Below are 16055 nucleotides of genomic sequence, written 5' to 3'. Positions count from 1 at the left end.
CAATCTTGGATCAGAGTGCACACACGGCTCCTCAAGTAGAGATTCACTGATTCATCATGGCAACGCGAGCAGCGTTCCTCTCCCTGTCGGAGCAGGACATACTTATGGAGGACTAAAAAGAAAAAGGATCAAATCAAAATTAAGAAGAAAGGAAAAACCGCCACTGCCGTAAAACAAAGAGAGAAAACGTAGCATCGTATTACAGTCCCCTGAATGCGTAAGTCCCTTACGCAATCTAAGTCCCTCCCAAGAAGATGCCACTCTCTTCATACAAGGTACATTCTTCCATCTTTACGTGGGACAACCATTCATATCAAATCCATTTGGATTCATTTTTGGACCATTTTATTTTTCAATATGATGGCAGGACGTCACTGTGATTAGGTTGTGTCAATGAGTGTGCAGGAAAAATAATGAACTGTATTTGAGTAACTGTATTTGGCCTTCAATTTTGGCAGGTGAAAATGCCTATTTTGTGTTGTAATGAAACTTTAAAAGGATTTCAAGCTGTCCTGTGAGCTCCAGTGTTTATATTATGAAGCTCATGAATGATATCAAGTCATAATTAGGCAGAGATAACCTCTCAGTAACTATACTATGCCTTCAATCAGTTTTAGCAAGCCGAAAACTGATTGGGCTAACACTAAGACATACAACCATTCACACACACGCACACCTAAGGTCAATTTAGAGTCACCAATCAGCCTAATGAGCGTGTCTTTTGGTGATGGGAGGAAGCCGGAGTACCCGGAGGGAACCCAGGCGAACACAGGGAGAACATGCAAACATCACATATAAAGGCCCGAGCTGGACTCGAACCCCGTCCTTCTTGCTGGGAGGCATCAACCACCGAACCACTGTGCCGCCCCACCAATAAATCATATTCATTCATGTCTAATTTCCAAAGACAGGGCTAAACAAAGTCATCAGACATACCAAGCACATAGACGTGTCTATCACGTAATTGCCATGCCTGATTTCGCTACAAACTACACTTCTTTTGGCCACAGTTGTAATAATTACAACAAAAACAACAAACGTTAAACTCTCGAAGACACATGCCTTTGCTATAATTATATTATAATACAATTGTGTGTCTCTGGATTTTATGACCATTTAATCCAGAGAAAAGCAAACGTTTTTGTGCTACCGCTCAACGGGCTGCTGTGCGCGCTCCCGCGGCTAGAAATCAGATTCTGGCAGACCATCACTTTTTGGTACGACACCTGCCATCTGAATCCTATTTTGTGCAACGGGCCCCTGAAAAGACAAGGTCGGGGTAGAAAAACCCAACAAACATCGTCTGTGATTGGTCCATCTTCGTGGACACGCCCACGAGGTGCGTGCGCAGATCACGGCGGACTTTTTGTTTGTTTTTAAAACTGTATTACTTTTCCACGAATTTTATGTAGTCCGTAAAGTCACGATTAGCGGCTTTAATCACCAGTTTTGGACGCTTCCCAGAGATACAACCTACCGCCAGTGGACGTTAAAGCCGGTATGTTTTGTCCAAATTGCTTGTTTTATCTCCGGTTACGACTCTTGGTTTAGCTGGGTTAGCTTAATCGCCATTCGGATAAATTAGCTAATAATAAATTCAGTCAACTGAACCGATATTCTGTCAGATTTTGCTGCCATGTTAGATTTTGATACCGCTGGTTTTCCTATAGCCGTGTCTATTATAGTTGTGTCTATCTATTCGCGCTAACGTTACGCTATTAAAAAAATAATATTCTGTGTTACTATATGTTTTAATCAATATTGTAGGGGAGCATATTTTGATAATCCAAATGCATCCTATCAAGTACTTGCTACAAGTACTCGATACATTAATATAAAGCCAATATTCACCTCACTACCCATGTGGCATTAAACCCAGCATGTTTTGACACGTTTTTATATCTATTGTGTTGTCACAAGTGCGAAGTAGGCCCAGGCTCTGCCGGGCAAACATGGGCAATAATCCCAAAATGTGACAATGTCACCACTCACCAGCATTTCTGGGATCACATCGCTCACTAAACTTAGACTTTAATGATCTATAAGGAAAATTTCTTGGTCACAGTACCTTAGTTGCACATAAAAGAAACACTCTTGAAAAATTACAAGTATAAAGAAAGACAAAATGATATTAGATTGAAATAAAATTTAAAAACAGTATTCTCTATTAAAATAAAATAAAAAATTCACTTTGAAATGACAGAAGTGGAATTGAAAATTACAGTATAGTAAACCATATGCATTAGAAAACCATGGCTTCAAGGTAGAAACATTTAGGTCCTGAACTGGCCTGCTTTCACTTCAGAAGGAAGACAAAGGACTTGATAAGACTGTATTTGATAATTATTAAACAGTATACATTTTGAGCACAATTATTTTGTTTCTGTTCCATTTTCGTATGGACTCCTTCATGGCCTACCTCACCGTGAAGTCACAATGTTGGCTGGAGGCAAAACAGAGGGAAGCTTGCCTCCAGCTAGCCCTGCCCCTTAAAAAAGTCACACTGCTTACAAACTGTAAAGGGATCTGTAGAGGGTATGCATTAACGTCACCACCCCCTGAGTGGCAAAAAAAAACAGTTAAATGTATCAGTAAATACAGCCAGACTGGGAAAAATGTGGATTATCAGATCGATTTAAGGACAACTGGACAATGATCTATACGAACTAGTATGAATTTGGAAAATGGGACTTGTCTCAGCGTCAGTTAGTTTAAGTAAGTTTTAGGTAATTTGTGTTATGATAAGTTTAGATAAATGAAGGATGCTAACACTAAGATCTTTACTGAGTAGTAACATTAGCCATAAAATACTGTAGCGTCTGACTGGATGTTAAAAGGATGACGAAGAGTGATCACAAATATTCTGTTTAATTTTTTTATTGTTATTTATTGTTGGAACTGAAATAGTTACTGTCGGCTGTAAACTGCAACATCAACAAACTTATCTGACAGCTCTCCAGAATGTAACTTAAGAAGTACCAGGTTTCTGTGCCTGGATCCCAGTTGTTTCTTCGTAATGCAGCGATCTATTTACTTCTCTTTTCTTTGGCAGATGTCTGTAAAAAACATATCTGTGACTGCTTTTCAAATATGTTTCTATAGTCAATCACACAACAGCATTTTTTTAAATTTATTTTACAATTTAGATGCTATTAAAGTTTATGATTCAAACTAATAAGGTTAATCTTCATGTTCAGCTGTCACTTTTTGCCACTCAGTGACCATAACCACAGAGATTTCGCTAGCTGTGACGTCATGTGCCTACCCTCCATAGTGCACACTCAAAATGTCCCCACCTTGACTCACACTACACCTGCAAAATATAAAAAATAAGTGTTATGTAACTAAACTGCACAAATACATATATTATAGTGCCACAAACTAACTTTTTTTTTTTTACTAGGGGCACAGTGGCCCCTACCTTAAAACTTTAGGAACGCAAGCAGAAAATTTAGGGGCGCACTGTAAATTGACTTGCAGAGTAAAGATTTCCTCTCATTTTCACTGTATTACTGATAAATACTTTGTTCCCCTAAATGCAGAAACTACAGTGTTTTAAATTCATGTTTTATTGTGCAACTGTTTGACACAACTTAAACATAAGAGACAATAATTGTCTCTTATGTTTAGGTTGTGTCAAAAGCAGCTTCTTGTCTTCTAAATGCAACCAGGAGTGAAGTTGCACTTTAATTACACAGGTCCCCGGCACATTGTATGTTTCAGACTGGCACACACTGACCAGTGTATTATGTTTTAATTGTGTAGTGCCAAATTTCGTGTTCCCTGCATGTTGTGGGTATCGACCAATGGCATCGTCAGCAGAATTTCCAGTTTCCGTTGTGAGAACTGCGTGCCTGTTTTATCCTCCGTGTAATACACCATCGCGTACATCGCAGTGGCGCAATGGCATCTCCTTCTTTCGAAGTTAATGGTTCATTTTGTGCATGTTTGCCAATTACTGTGCTGAAGTGTGGAGCAGAACAGAGCTGTTTGTAAGCAACAAGAAATATTTAATAATCATTTTTAATTTTACTCGCACTGTCTCAAATTTTAGGGGCAAAAAGCAAACATTTAGGGGCAGTCTGGAGCCCTATGAAACAAGCATTTTTGAGCAAATTAGCAAACACACATTTCATTATACTGTACCAATTCTATTACGCTTTTAGCACCTACACAATAATCTTCGACATTCCCTAAAAACATAGATTTCATAAGTTGTGAACTGCACATCCAGAACACATTGCTTGACACCACTGGCCTGTGGACTGAAGCAAAGCACAAGCCACGTCAAACCAGGCCTAGCCAACACCTCCTGGAGATGTGTCAATGGTGCAAATGTTGCCATGTTTCATGTATTTTTCTGCAAACTTAAAAAAAGACATTCAGGAAGGTAGTGTTGTTGTGATTTTTACAAACATTTCCCTTACACATAGGATGAAAAATACTTTTGTGTTTGTATACCAGTAAAAATAAAGCAAAACAATAACAAATTAGGGCAGTCGCTAATGACGTTTACATCTCTTAAGTGGCGACTAATGCCGGCTGTCAGACTCCCAAAACTGGCAACACTGTATTCTCCTCCTTCCTTGGTCGACTGGACAGAGTCTGTGTCTGTGTTTCTGTTGCCACGGTTACCAAAGCAGCGCAGTGATTTGGAACTGTCATCAGGCAATTTGAGCGGAACGTCTTTATGGATGTCCATTATCCGCTTTAATGTGCACCCCGCAGCCAATCAGAATCGAGGATTCTCCCGGACCATGGTATAAGCAATAGTATTATAGCGACCCGGAATAATGGAGCTACGAAGCATGAATTGGTTTTGCTGGTCTTTATTCTTCAGCTTGACCACATGCTACTGTGGGCCGCAATGGCAAAAAACAATAAAACACGCAATCAAACTGGCATATAGCGTTATCAACATTAGCTCTGTCACTTCTCACTCCCTACACACATACACCCCGGACACACCCCCACAGGTTCTCCGCTAATCCCGGCTGGCTACTTCGCTCTCATCGTTGCCATGGCAACTGCCATCAGTGATAGGCTTCACAGCCCCTGATAACGCCACCTGCCGAGACGTCCCACAACCCCATACACTGCAGTACAACCTAACTGAACACAGCCCGAACAGCCGCAGTGTAAACACGGTCCGTTACAGTATTTAAAAAAAAAAAAAAAAAAAGGTCAGATTACTCGATTAATCGCTGAAATATTCAGTACTCGACTTCAAAAAGAATCGATAGCCTCAGCCCTATTGTGCATTCAGCATTTTGATTAAAGTAAAAATACAGTTGATCATATGTGGAACATTTCTCTTTGGTTAGGTTTTAGTTCTTTCCACAATCAGGATTCGGATGTGGAATATTTTTATTTTTTGCCCTTTAGTAGAAAAATATCTGTTCCTGTTCAGGCACATTTTGAATTAAACAAACTAATTTGTGTCTCTGAATTTCATCTTTTCACCTGTTGTTGTGTTTCAGGCTATTTTTTTCCGCTGTTCGTATGATGAAGATGTTCCCTGTGAGGATGATGACACCGTCCAAAGCTGCCAAGCAGACCTCAGCTGCAGCATCGAAAATCAAAAATAAGATTCTCAGTGAGTCGTTGTGGCAGTAGTAGTTTTTTAATCTGTTTTCCTGAAAGAGAAAATGTTTGGATGTTAACTCTGACCTGCCTCTTCCTGATCAGACACCTCCTCCTTCTTCAAGATATCCTTGAAGAACAACAACAAGGCCTTAGCTCTGGCCCTGGAGGCCCAGAGGGAGAGAAGCAGGCAACTGGAGATGGAGGTGGTGTACCTGCACCAACAGATGGAGGCTCTCTGCTTCGAGTTGGCCACTAGGAAATACAAGCACAGGAAACTAGTACGTTTGATGTTGTCACATTCTCAGAAATGTTCTTTAAATGTTCTTTTAAATTTAACCGTATTGTCTACAGATATGTTTAACTTTCCTCTTGCAGCTCCTCATCTTAAAAAACCTGCACAGTAATACTCTGCATCACCTGGACATGGTGACAGACCTCTTCTCTGACAGTGTAAGCAGCCCTCTCAGATGTTGTCATAAAAAAATAAGCCATGATTACCAAACGGCCCCACTCTTTATTTCCCATAGGATTCCCTGAAACTGTCTGAGCACTGCAAGACTTTATCTGGTGACATCAGCCAGGACGATCACATGGCAGGAAGGTCAGCAGTGACTTCATTCAGGTTGCAAATGATTTGTAGTTTCTGCAGCTTTAGATATTTAATATTTCCTCTTTTCTGTCTTGTCTTTTCACTCTGTTTTAGTCTCACAGGTCAGTTGGCAACCCAGCAAGAAATTTCACGGAGTTCGTGTGTCATTCCTAAGATATCAACAGATTTGCCTGATACAAACCAGGGCAAAGGTAAAGTAGTAGAGCTGGGTTTCAAAAAATAATAATAAAATACATTCATAAAATATTTGCCATTTCCTGTATCTGCTTTTCTCTTGCAATCTTGCAAAACCCCACAGTGAGACTAGTGGATGGGTGAGGAACATGCAGAACATAACAGACGGATACATATATTATACATACATATACATATATATACATATACATACATGTCTGACTATGGTGTTGTGTAGAGGGTGATGGACATTGTTCATGTTGGACCAGAGTTTTTTTTTTCAAGGTCCGCTATCACAGAGCACGTCTTCTGTATCAGTTTGTCTGACTGTGAGTTGCCCTTGTTTCTTAGGGCTGCTCTTAGAGCACTGTCAGGCCTGAAAGCTGATTGGATTTAAATAGTGTAATGACAGAGAAGAGCTGCACAAAAGAAAAGACACGTGAAAGATAAGAAACTAGAGGGAAAAGATTGTGGAGATACCATGAATCTTTGGATCCAATGACAACAGTAGTTTTAAGTAAAATAGTTTTGAAATTGAAATATGTCAATATCAAATCAAATCGGCACAGTAGGAATTGGATTCAAATCAATTTTGGAAACCAGTAGTGAAATCAGAGGGTAGGCACATGACGTCACATCAAGCGGAAGTCTCTATGGTTACGGCCACTGAGTGGCAGGAAGTGACAGTTGAGCATGGAGATTAGTGGCATTAGTTTCAATCATAAGCTTTAGTGGAGTCTAAATTATAAAATACATTTAAAAAAAAAAAAGTTGTTGTGCAATTGACTGTACTGACAGATTTGAAAATTAGTCGGAGATGTATCTTTACAAATATCTCGGCCTGCCAAAGAAAAGAGAAGTAAATTGCTGCATTATGAAGAAACAACTGGAATCCAGGCATCAAAAAACCTAGTGATGTGGTTCACATTTAGTGTTGGGTAATATTTATTGTAAATATTTATATATTTACAGTGAAACAATAAACAGAATATTTGCAATCACTTCTCATCATTCTTTTAACGGTCAGATGCTACAGTATGGCTAACATTACTTTTCAGTGAAACTCTTAGCATTAGCATCTTTTATTTATCTATATTTATCATAACTGAAATGAACTAAAATTAACTTAAACTAACTGAAACTGAGGCTAATCCACTTTTCCAAAGCCATACTAGTTCATATGGATCATTGTTGAGGCTAGTTGCCCTTAATTTGATCTGATAATTCACATTTTCAAGGTCTCGCTGTATTTACTGATACATTTCACCATGTTTTTGCATTCAAGGGGGCGTGGCGGCAATGCATACCCTCTATAGTCTGACTCAGTTCTTTATCAACTGTATCATCCTCCAATCATTCAAGGCTTGATTGGTTGTTCTGATTGTGCGAAGAGATCTTTGTTGGAGCATAATCAGTTTCCAGCAGAGAGACCCCAGACCAACTGTCAGTGACAAATAATTTGTAGGGTGGGAAATTGATTCTTCTTCTTCTAGGATGATGATTATCTGATATTCACGTAATATCTTCTTTCTCTTCTTCAGAAAACACAGATCCTGAGATGAGACTTGCACAAGCTGCCCAGACACCAACATCCCGGCCATCCAGCAGCCTGAGGGACGAAGTGGAGAGGCGGTCTGTGATGTTCTCTCAGTCTGGCTTTGATATAAAGTCTATCCTGTGCGTCAGGAACAGTCAGAAGTGTGAAAAGTCTACAGGAGACGCTAACAGCGCTGCAGAAACAGAGCCACCGCTCGGCAGCAACCAAGAAAAGACTGTGCTTCTGAACACAACCATGGACATGACGCTGAGCGATGCTGCTGAGATATTTGCCGTGGAAACCAAAGCCAAGAGAACAGGGCGCTCCAGCAGTCAGAAAGACAAGAAGAACGAGGAAGTGAGTGCAGAGCAGATAGACTTGAGTATTGTACCGTCTGGTTCCTTGTTCCAGCCAGAAGAACTTGAACTTGAGACATCCAAAAAGCAGTGTGATAGTAACGTTATCACCTCTTGCATCCCCAAACTGAGCAAAAGTCAGGAAAAAGGCAACTTCAGATCCTGCAACAATGCCAAACCTCCTAACACTGTCTCACCAGATCTGGATGATTGTTTCCTTGATCCCAAAATAAAGCTGTTAAAGGCCGGTGGAGTTGCAGCAGAGACAGAGGAAATGATTTCTAAAATCACATCCAGGAGGTTTTGGTCAAAAAGAAGGAAGAAGTCTTTGGTCTCCAGAAAGACTTTTGTGACACTCCCCTCTCATGAAAGTGAGAGCATTCAGTCCAGCCTGGAGCAGGTTGATACTGACATTAAAGAAGCAAGTGAAGCAAACAAACTCCCTGCAGAGTTCGGTGCTCAGCCAGAGTCTGAAAACCCAAGCACTGCTCTCAAAAAACGATGCAGGAGCACGTTTGTCCTTTCCTATGTCCCAGAGAGCGGCTCATGGGACAAAAGATCCGTCCATGAAGGAGAGACGCCCACAGAAAGTGAATCACATTTGCACACGGAGGCCCGAAGCTCCTTGAAGCGTCCTTGGGTGGCCACTCAGGAATCCAGGAGCGACGACGTCTGCCACACTGCCTTGGCCTCTGAGGTCCAGGAATGTAAAAAGGCCCGAGGAGAAGAAATGGAGTGTTCTGGCAAGAAGAAAGCCACGCTGCAGGAAGAGCGTGAACTCCATTTAAGTGATGAGAAAAAGAAAGACAGCTGTAGCAACAGAGAGTTTAGGTTAGAGAGAGAGTCATACCATCACCCTGACAGTCCTTACATCAGTGCAGAACAGTTAAATGATCTCGACATGCCAGTCTCACAGCCTGACTTCGCTGACATCTTTGAACCTCTGTCTGATTCCAACAAGTCAAAGTCCAGGACAAAACAAACCAGATACCCTCGAGAGACGTTTTACCTCTGCAGACAGAGAACCAGAGACAGAAGCGAAAGCATCTCCCTGAACAACACCAGGATGTCCAACACGTCAGACGTCAGCGGAGACATTCTGCATCAAAATCTGGGAGACCTGCTGGCGAACAAGCTGCCGATATGGCTGTCTAACGACGTCAGCACTGTTGATACCGAGGTTCACTCCCTGCTCAGGACTCCCAATAGGGAGACATCGGGCAAGGGGACAATGACAGAGGATTCTGAGACTGTCACAACTGAAGCCTCTCCAGGTATGTTATTAAATCATCAGACGAAAGACCTTCTTTCGTTTGACACTGGAATCTCCAACATGCCCTTTGACAAACTCAATCAAGATTTGTATTCAGAGTTTCACCAGAAACCTCCATCCTGGCTTCATTTAACTTCTAGAAAGCTTTGATGGACGTCGTGTCCAAACTTCCATTCCTTTAACATATGAAGATGACTGCATTAAATGTCTCAGGTGTTCTTCATAAACTGCTCTTTGGACATTGTTTGACAAATTGCACTGGTTTCTTGCAGCAGGAAGAGTCTTAACAACGGTGACGAACATGATGACAACCCCAGACTGTCAAAGGAGAGGAAGAACCAGGAGACGTGATGGAGTCGTCAGCTACAAGGAGCCACTGCTGAACAGGTGAGGACGCCTCTTCTCTGAGCCATCACCCTGAGACGGAAAATAAACCAATTATTATTTATTTATGTCTTTAAACAGCAAAATGAGGCGTGGAGATCAGTTCACCGACTGCATGTTCCTCAGCTCGCCAGTTTTTAAAGACAGCAAGAAGAAGAAGAGGCTAAAGAAAAGTGACAAGACAAAGCTGGAACAAACTGTTTTAATGGCATGATTATTTTCATTTGCTTATTTCTGAACTTTATTTTAACTTTGTTCCTTCAAACCTTAATAAAGATGTTTGCTGTGTAAACTTAACTTGATCTTGTCTGTATTTATGTTCCTTTTATTTAATTTTATTTTTATACATATTATTTGAGTTCGAGTCCAGCTCGGGCCTTTCTGGGTGGACTTTGCACGTTCTCCCTGTGTCCGCGTGGGTTTTCACCAGGTACTCCAGCTTCCTCACACCTCCAAAGACATGCTCATTAGGCTGATTGGTGACTCTAAATTGACCCTAGTTGTGAGTGTGAATGTGAATGGTTGTTTGTCTGTGTGTTAGCCCTGCGATAGGCGGGCGACATGTCCAGGGTGTACCCCACCTCTTGCTCTAAATCTGAAGCCCCTTTCACATCGAACGAAAAACGTTTTTCCGCTCAATGTGAAAGGGTTGACACAACGATCCGGCAATCGACCCGGGATTTTATTGGCTTGGCAAAACGCAGCTTCGATGTGAACTAGAATGCCACGTCAACCCGGGTTTTTCACTCCGACATTGATATATCTGCCTATTAGATTCTGATTTTGTCAGTCTGACAGGCCGTCGACTGCTTCTTTCCGCCAACAGTTTTAATTACTCTGCAAATTATAAGGATGATAAAAAAGATTATACTGTTTATCCTGGGGAAGAAACTACCAACGACCTGGCAGTATTTAAATCGGACCCACCTTTGTCAATGAACACATCAGTGGTTGACTGGGCGATTTCATACGTCTTTTTTTTAATTTATTTTTTAAATACAATACATACAATACAAACATGAACAACAAAGAAGACACGAACAATGTGTATTTGTGTGTGTGTGTGCAGATGTACGTGTGGGACCTATCACAACTTGCATGTTCACCAGTCAACACAACAACACGGGAACAATAATATTCATCACATTGTTATCCATACTATAGCAAAGATATACAATGAACACACAAAGCAAAACAATGCCTCCATCAATAAGCAACAAAAAAAGAAAGCAATAATGATAATAAACAAAACAAACAAAACTAACAGACACAAAACAACCAACAATTATAGCGACAACAATCACTGAAAGTGAGAGACAGTGGAGGGGGAGGAGGAAGGATTTGTTTGATTTGTTTATTCAGTCTATTCCTAATCACTTCAATGTGGTTTCCTGGGCCCCCGCTGACCCACCGGGAACCAGCCCGAGGGCCCCCGCACCCTCCAGCCCCTGCCTTCCGCCCCCCACCGGGGCCTGCGTGTTTTTTTTTTTGTTTTTTTTGTTGTTTTTTTGTAGTTGCTGATGTTGCCTGTTTGTATTTGTGAATAAATGCAGTACATTAAAAATGTGTGTGATGCATTAAAAAACAAGATGGAGGTTGCCATGCCCGCTGCCTGCATGCGAGCCTTCCAGGGCAGAGAGGGGAAGGGCCAGAGGCTGGGAGCAGCGAAGAGACCCCAGGCAAGGGTCCATCAGGTGCAGCCCCACAGGGCGATTTCATACGTCTAAACAGGTGAATAGTTAAGTGACATTTCAACTTTGCGCTCTAACATCTTTCCAAATTATGAATTATAGCACAGCCTTCATAATTATAAAGTGACAAGAGACAGAATAAATCTGCAGATCAAACAAACATCTTGAGAAACAAAAAACTCGCCCCTTAGTCACAGAGATGTCGATTCACACTGGATTGATCAGAGGAACTCTGTTACAGAATTATGGTAGGTAACTTGTAGTGTAATTTTAACTTTACAAATTACAGAAATGGATCATTTGTACGGGATTTAGATCACATCCTCAGTGATTATTACAAATTACTGGATTCCAGTAGGGCTTTAAACTTTTGATCAGCTGATGAATGAACAACGTATTTCAGTTAAATTGTTGTTTTCAATAAATTGTCTGCTCAAAAATTTTGGTTTCTTCTTCCCCTTTCTTCTTTTTGCATTTTAAAGCTCTACTTAGAACCTACTTAGGATCCAACAGTGTAAAATACAAATTACCACTCAAGATGTTCCCTTTTGAGTCAGCTAGCCAACATCAGAGAGCAGGTGGCAAGATTTTGAAAATGCTTTTGCCATCAGTGTTAAAACTTATATAATCTTTTTAGTAGAGACCTCTTAGTAGTAGAGACCTTCTTTTAATTATCATAACTACATTTAGTGTTTCATGTCCCCTTTGGATTTAATTAAACACTAAAGAGTCGTTAAATTTAAATGTCAAAATAATAGGAACACGTGTCAGTTCAATAGTTTGCCAAAATAAAAACAGTTGAATCAGCATCTTTCAGAGTTCAGGGAAACTGAAAGTGCTGCCCTGATATTTTCCCCACTATGATTTTTTTCCCATTTGAGTTACTACAGTAAACTACCACCTGTGGCAGGAATTACAAACCTCAAACCAGTCGAATATTTATATAAACAGGCAATGAAAATATTTGCTGAAAACTCGTCTACTTATCATCATTGCAGCATCCTGTCTTAGTATAATCTGTTGAATTTTGAGAACTTCAAAAACTTGAAGTTTGCTTGTTTAATATATAAAGTTCTGCTTGGCATAGCTCCACACCCTCTGACTTCATTAAATGAAGATCAGCCACTGGTTACTCCAGTTTAAATGTGCAATAGGGCTAAGTGCAGTAAGTTTGGGTACATTTGGATATATGTATTCTAGTAATGTGGAATATTGTTATGTACAATAATAGGTTATGTACAATGTGGGTCTTGGGTATTTCTCCTGTCCTATCTTGGTCACTAATGAATGGATACTCTGTCACTTTTTGTTCTCCTTGTTTTTGTTTGTACCACTAAAATTGTTTGTGTATGTGTATTCATTGCTAAATCCATTTTTTGTTCCTCCCAGAATATTTTCTACATTTTCTTCTACGTATTGTTTCTCTCACTTGCCTTAGGGACAACAGATGGAAATGAGCCTCAGCTAAAATCTGGCATATTTACATTATCCATTATGTTCATTAATGTGCTCTGTCCCTAATTTAAACAAAGAAATAAAAAAAATGCTGAATACCAGAACTTTCATGAAGACAATGCTTTGAGCAGGACATCCTTATGTCTGCATGTTTTTAACTTCCTACAAATGAGGACAGGTTTCACATCTTAAAACATCTTATCCCGATTACAGGAAGCAAGATTCTTCCACAGCTCAGTCATCTGCTTTGGTTCTGGTCAGAGCAACAGGAGGTCAGTTGTAAATTATTCAGCTTGAGCAGTTCACCTGAGATGTTTACTCCATGTTGGAGGTTTCTGTTGCCCTGGAGAGGTTCACAGAATTTGTCCATATCGAGGGGACAAATTCAGATTGAGAGCTGTGGAGAGTACGGGTGAGTTTGTTTGTTGTGTTTTTACGGTAGACTAGACACTTGGAAAATGGAGGCAAAGCAGCTGAAAAGAGAAGTGGAAGCTCTCATGTGAGTTGATATTGAAACCTCAGAGATGGTATAAGAACCTAAAACAGCAGCAGAATGCTTCATAGTTTTCTAACTCAAACAGCCGTAACTACATTGGTCAGAAGCTCAGAGAAAACTCCTTCGATCCCAAAGGGAAGGGCACATCCGCATTGTTGGACGACCTGGTAAAAAACAAATTCAGCATGCAGCTGCTCGACCACAAAGACCTTTTCTGATGATGAACTCTTCTGTTTGACACATTTCAGGCTCACTACGATTTGGCCATTAGTGTTGCTCTCTGGTGGCTGCAGAGGGAAAGAGGACTGGACGTTTTTGACATAGACGTCATGTAAGACATTAGGACTCATAGATTACAGATGTTCCTTTGCATCCAGTCATGTCTGTTTTCTTTTCTTCACCACAGAAGATTGACATGCAGCTCAAGAAGCTCCAGGTATCCTGATCGCTTAGAGCGGGAGGCCATGATCTTGTCATCCTTCGCTAACATGATTATGGTGAGTTTAGAAAGATAGTCTTTTTCTTCTTGTTCTTCTAATCTTGATTTAAGGTTTATCCTTGTTTTTCTTGTGTTTCTGCTTCAGGACTGCCTGCCTCTGGAGGAAATATTGGCTCTATACAGATGTAAACCTGCTGCTTCTTACCCCAACCACCTTTCCAAGGTATTAAACGTGTCCTGTCTAACATTTGCATGGAAACAGATAGTTTGTGCACAAAGTCTCTGCAGATAGAGTTGATTTTTTTTTCTCTGTATAATATAACGTAGCTCATATCCACAGGTCTCCATTGTCTACCCCTTCACTTTGTCCTACCATCCATTCGCAATGCTCGGGTCCTACAAGGCCATGCACCACTCCAAGAAGCATAGTAAGTGTTTGTTCAAACATTTTTTACTAAGGGTTTAGTGTGAGAACAAAGGACATAAAGCTTGTTCTTGTTTAGAAAGCTGTTGCCTGACGGACACCTGCCTCATAATGGAGGTCGTCCAGAGGAAGCTGCTGGTCCCCTATAGTCATCAGGTTGCTTCCTTCAGAAATCAAAAAATAATTCACTATAGTTACATTCATTAAAAGAAAATGAGGAAAACAAATAATATTTAATCTGTTTTATATTATAAATATATATAAATATAATTATAAATATAATTATAAATATTACGACTAAAGAAGTTTTTTTGTTCTGAAATACTGTTACAAGTCCTTCAGGTTCTTGGAATAAACATTTGTATAACTACAAGTATTGTCAGAGAATCACATATAGTATATTCAAGTACTTTCTTTGCAGAAAAGATCTGTTCTCTTTTGTTTCCTTTTTATGGGAAATGCTCATCTGTAATCTGCTCTCTAGTTTGTCTGGTGATTTATTTCAAAAAAATCTCCCTCAGATCAGACGTTGAACACATGGCTGACTGAGAGGACAATGGTGAGTGAGGCGCCCGGACGAGCCTCGTCTTCCTCTTGCTCCTCGCCCCAGTCCTTTCTCAGTGTGAGTCCATTCTGTCAGAATCACCCCAGAGGAGGATTTAAAGTCCTCTGCTGCCTCCCCATGGATCTGAACAGACCTTGTCTCTGATTTTCAGGACAGCAGTGATCATTGCCAGGAGAAAGCTGAGCACTACGAGCGTTCACAAGAGTCTCTGCAGGACTGAAGCCTGCTTCTGTCCTCAGTCCTTCACTGTTTTTCTGAGTTTTGCACTTCATGCTGTCTTTACCCTCAGTGTTCACTTTGAAACCAGTTAAATCTTTATTTTTTAAAAAGAAGAGAAGAACTCTGATCCTTTACTTGAAGTGATTCGATGTTCAAGTGGAAAACTGTTATTTATTAAACACTTACATTAAGACACTTATATTTTAAAATGAGATTTATCTATAAGAAAGACAACAGGGTATGGGTTTGGTTTTGAGTTTTGAAGACGTTTCACTTGTAGCCAAAACAGGCCCAAGCCTTTATGGGGCCCTAAGCTAAATTAGAGGCCAAAGCTAATTAAAACTACTGTGAATCAGTTCAAATATACAAACATTATAATTTTTGGTTATACATTCCTATTTTTGGTTTCAAGAAACTGCAACATTGTCAGGGTTGTAGAGGGTTAGGTGAGGTAGGACCCTAGTGCGGGACAGATGAGGCAGGGGAAAAAAAGGAGGTTTTTATTAAAAATAAAAGGTGAAACTCAAGACACTGTAGGAGACAGGTAAATACAAAAAAACTAAAGAATCATGGATGTGGCTATGTAGCAGGCGGTTTTCTGCGTTGTGTTATGTAGTTGGGAAGTGAGACGCACACTGGTGTTGAGCATCTATGGGACTTTAATCTTCAGAATAAAGAAAAAACACAGGCGTCACACACACCGAGCCCACAATGTAACTCTCCACCACTCAGCTCCAAGCTCACACCGCTCTGAACCGCTGTATACTACACAATATATACGGCATAGCTCAGAATGTATTACAATTAATGTGGAGACACAGAACACTATATAAAACCAAATCCAAT

At 40.4% G+C, this 16055-nt stretch overlaps 2 protein-coding genes across 3 annotated transcripts; both read left to right on the top strand.

Moving 5' to 3' along the window:
• The first annotated feature begins 1311 nt into the window (after window positions 1–1311).
• sgo2 (shugoshin 2) lies at window positions 1312–10217 on the top strand. 2 transcript variants are annotated; one of them, XM_047602076.1, is made up of 9 exons: window positions 1312–1498; window positions 5481–5596; window positions 5689–5864; window positions 5962–6036; window positions 6114–6187; window positions 6290–6387; window positions 7912–9537; window positions 9812–9923; window positions 10002–10217. In XM_047602076.1, exons 2-9 carry the CDS (start codon window positions 5503–5505, stop codon window positions 10132–10134), a joined length of 2388 nt encoding a protein of 795 aa, XP_047458032.1. In that variant the 5' UTR covers window positions 1312–1498; window positions 5481–5502; the 3' UTR covers window positions 10135–10217. The 2 variants fall into 2 exon arrangements, with proteins under 2 accessions (XP_047458032.1, XP_047458031.1); XM_047602075.1 differs by having other exon boundaries at window positions 1315–1498; window positions 9809–9923.
• A 3200-nt stretch (window positions 10218–13417) lies between these two features.
• LOC125017935 (uncharacterized protein C2orf80-like) lies at window positions 13418–15294 on the top strand. The gene is made up of 8 exons (XM_047601508.1): window positions 13418–13565; window positions 13648–13729; window positions 13811–13893; window positions 13969–14059; window positions 14147–14224; window positions 14342–14429; window positions 14947–15047; window positions 15142–15294. The coding sequence occupies exons 1-8, from the start codon at window positions 13525–13527 to the stop codon at window positions 15208–15210; spliced, it is 633 nt and encodes a 210-aa protein (XP_047457464.1). The 5' UTR covers window positions 13418–13524; the 3' UTR covers window positions 15211–15294.
• Window positions 15295–16055: the final 761 nt, after the last annotated feature.

Source organism: Mugil cephalus, chromosome 12 (genome assembly GCF_022458985.1).
Source record: "Mugil cephalus isolate CIBA_MC_2020 chromosome 12, CIBA_Mcephalus_1.1, whole genome shotgun sequence".
Classification (NCBI taxonomy): Eukaryota; Metazoa; Chordata; class Actinopteri; order Mugiliformes; family Mugilidae; genus Mugil; species Mugil cephalus.
The sequence above is the reverse complement of the archived record's forward strand: the minus strand, read 5'-3'. Positions and strand labels throughout refer to the sequence as shown.

What these genes read in the sequence shown, in the direction of transcription:
- LOC125017935 (XM_047601508.1), top strand. Translation starts at nt 13,525, where the DNA reads ATGGAGGCAAAGCAGCTGAAAAGAGAAGTGGAAGCTCTCAT. An exon ending in GTTTTTGACATAGACGTCAT is followed by an intron (nt 13,894 to 13,968) that starts GTAAGACATTAG and finishes TCTTCACCACAG; the next exon opens with AAGATTGACATGCAGCTCAA. An exon ending in ACCCCAACCACCTTTCCAAG is followed by an intron (nt 14,225 to 14,341) that starts GTATTAAACGTG and finishes TCATATCCACAG; the next exon opens with GTCTCCATTGTCTACCCCTT.
- sgo2 (XM_047602075.1), top strand. Translation starts at nt 5,503, where the DNA reads ATGATGAAGATGTTCCCTGTGAGGATGATGACACCGTCCAAAGCTGCC. An exon ending in AATACAAGCACAGGAAACTA is followed by an intron (nt 5,865 to 5,961) that starts GTACGTTTGATG and finishes TTCCTCTTGCAG; the next exon opens with CTCCTCATCTTAAAAAACCT. An exon ending in CACAACTGAAGCCTCTCCAG is followed by an intron (nt 9,538 to 9,808) that starts GTATGTTATTAA and finishes GGTTTCTTGCAG; the next exon opens with CAGGAAGAGTCTTAACAACG.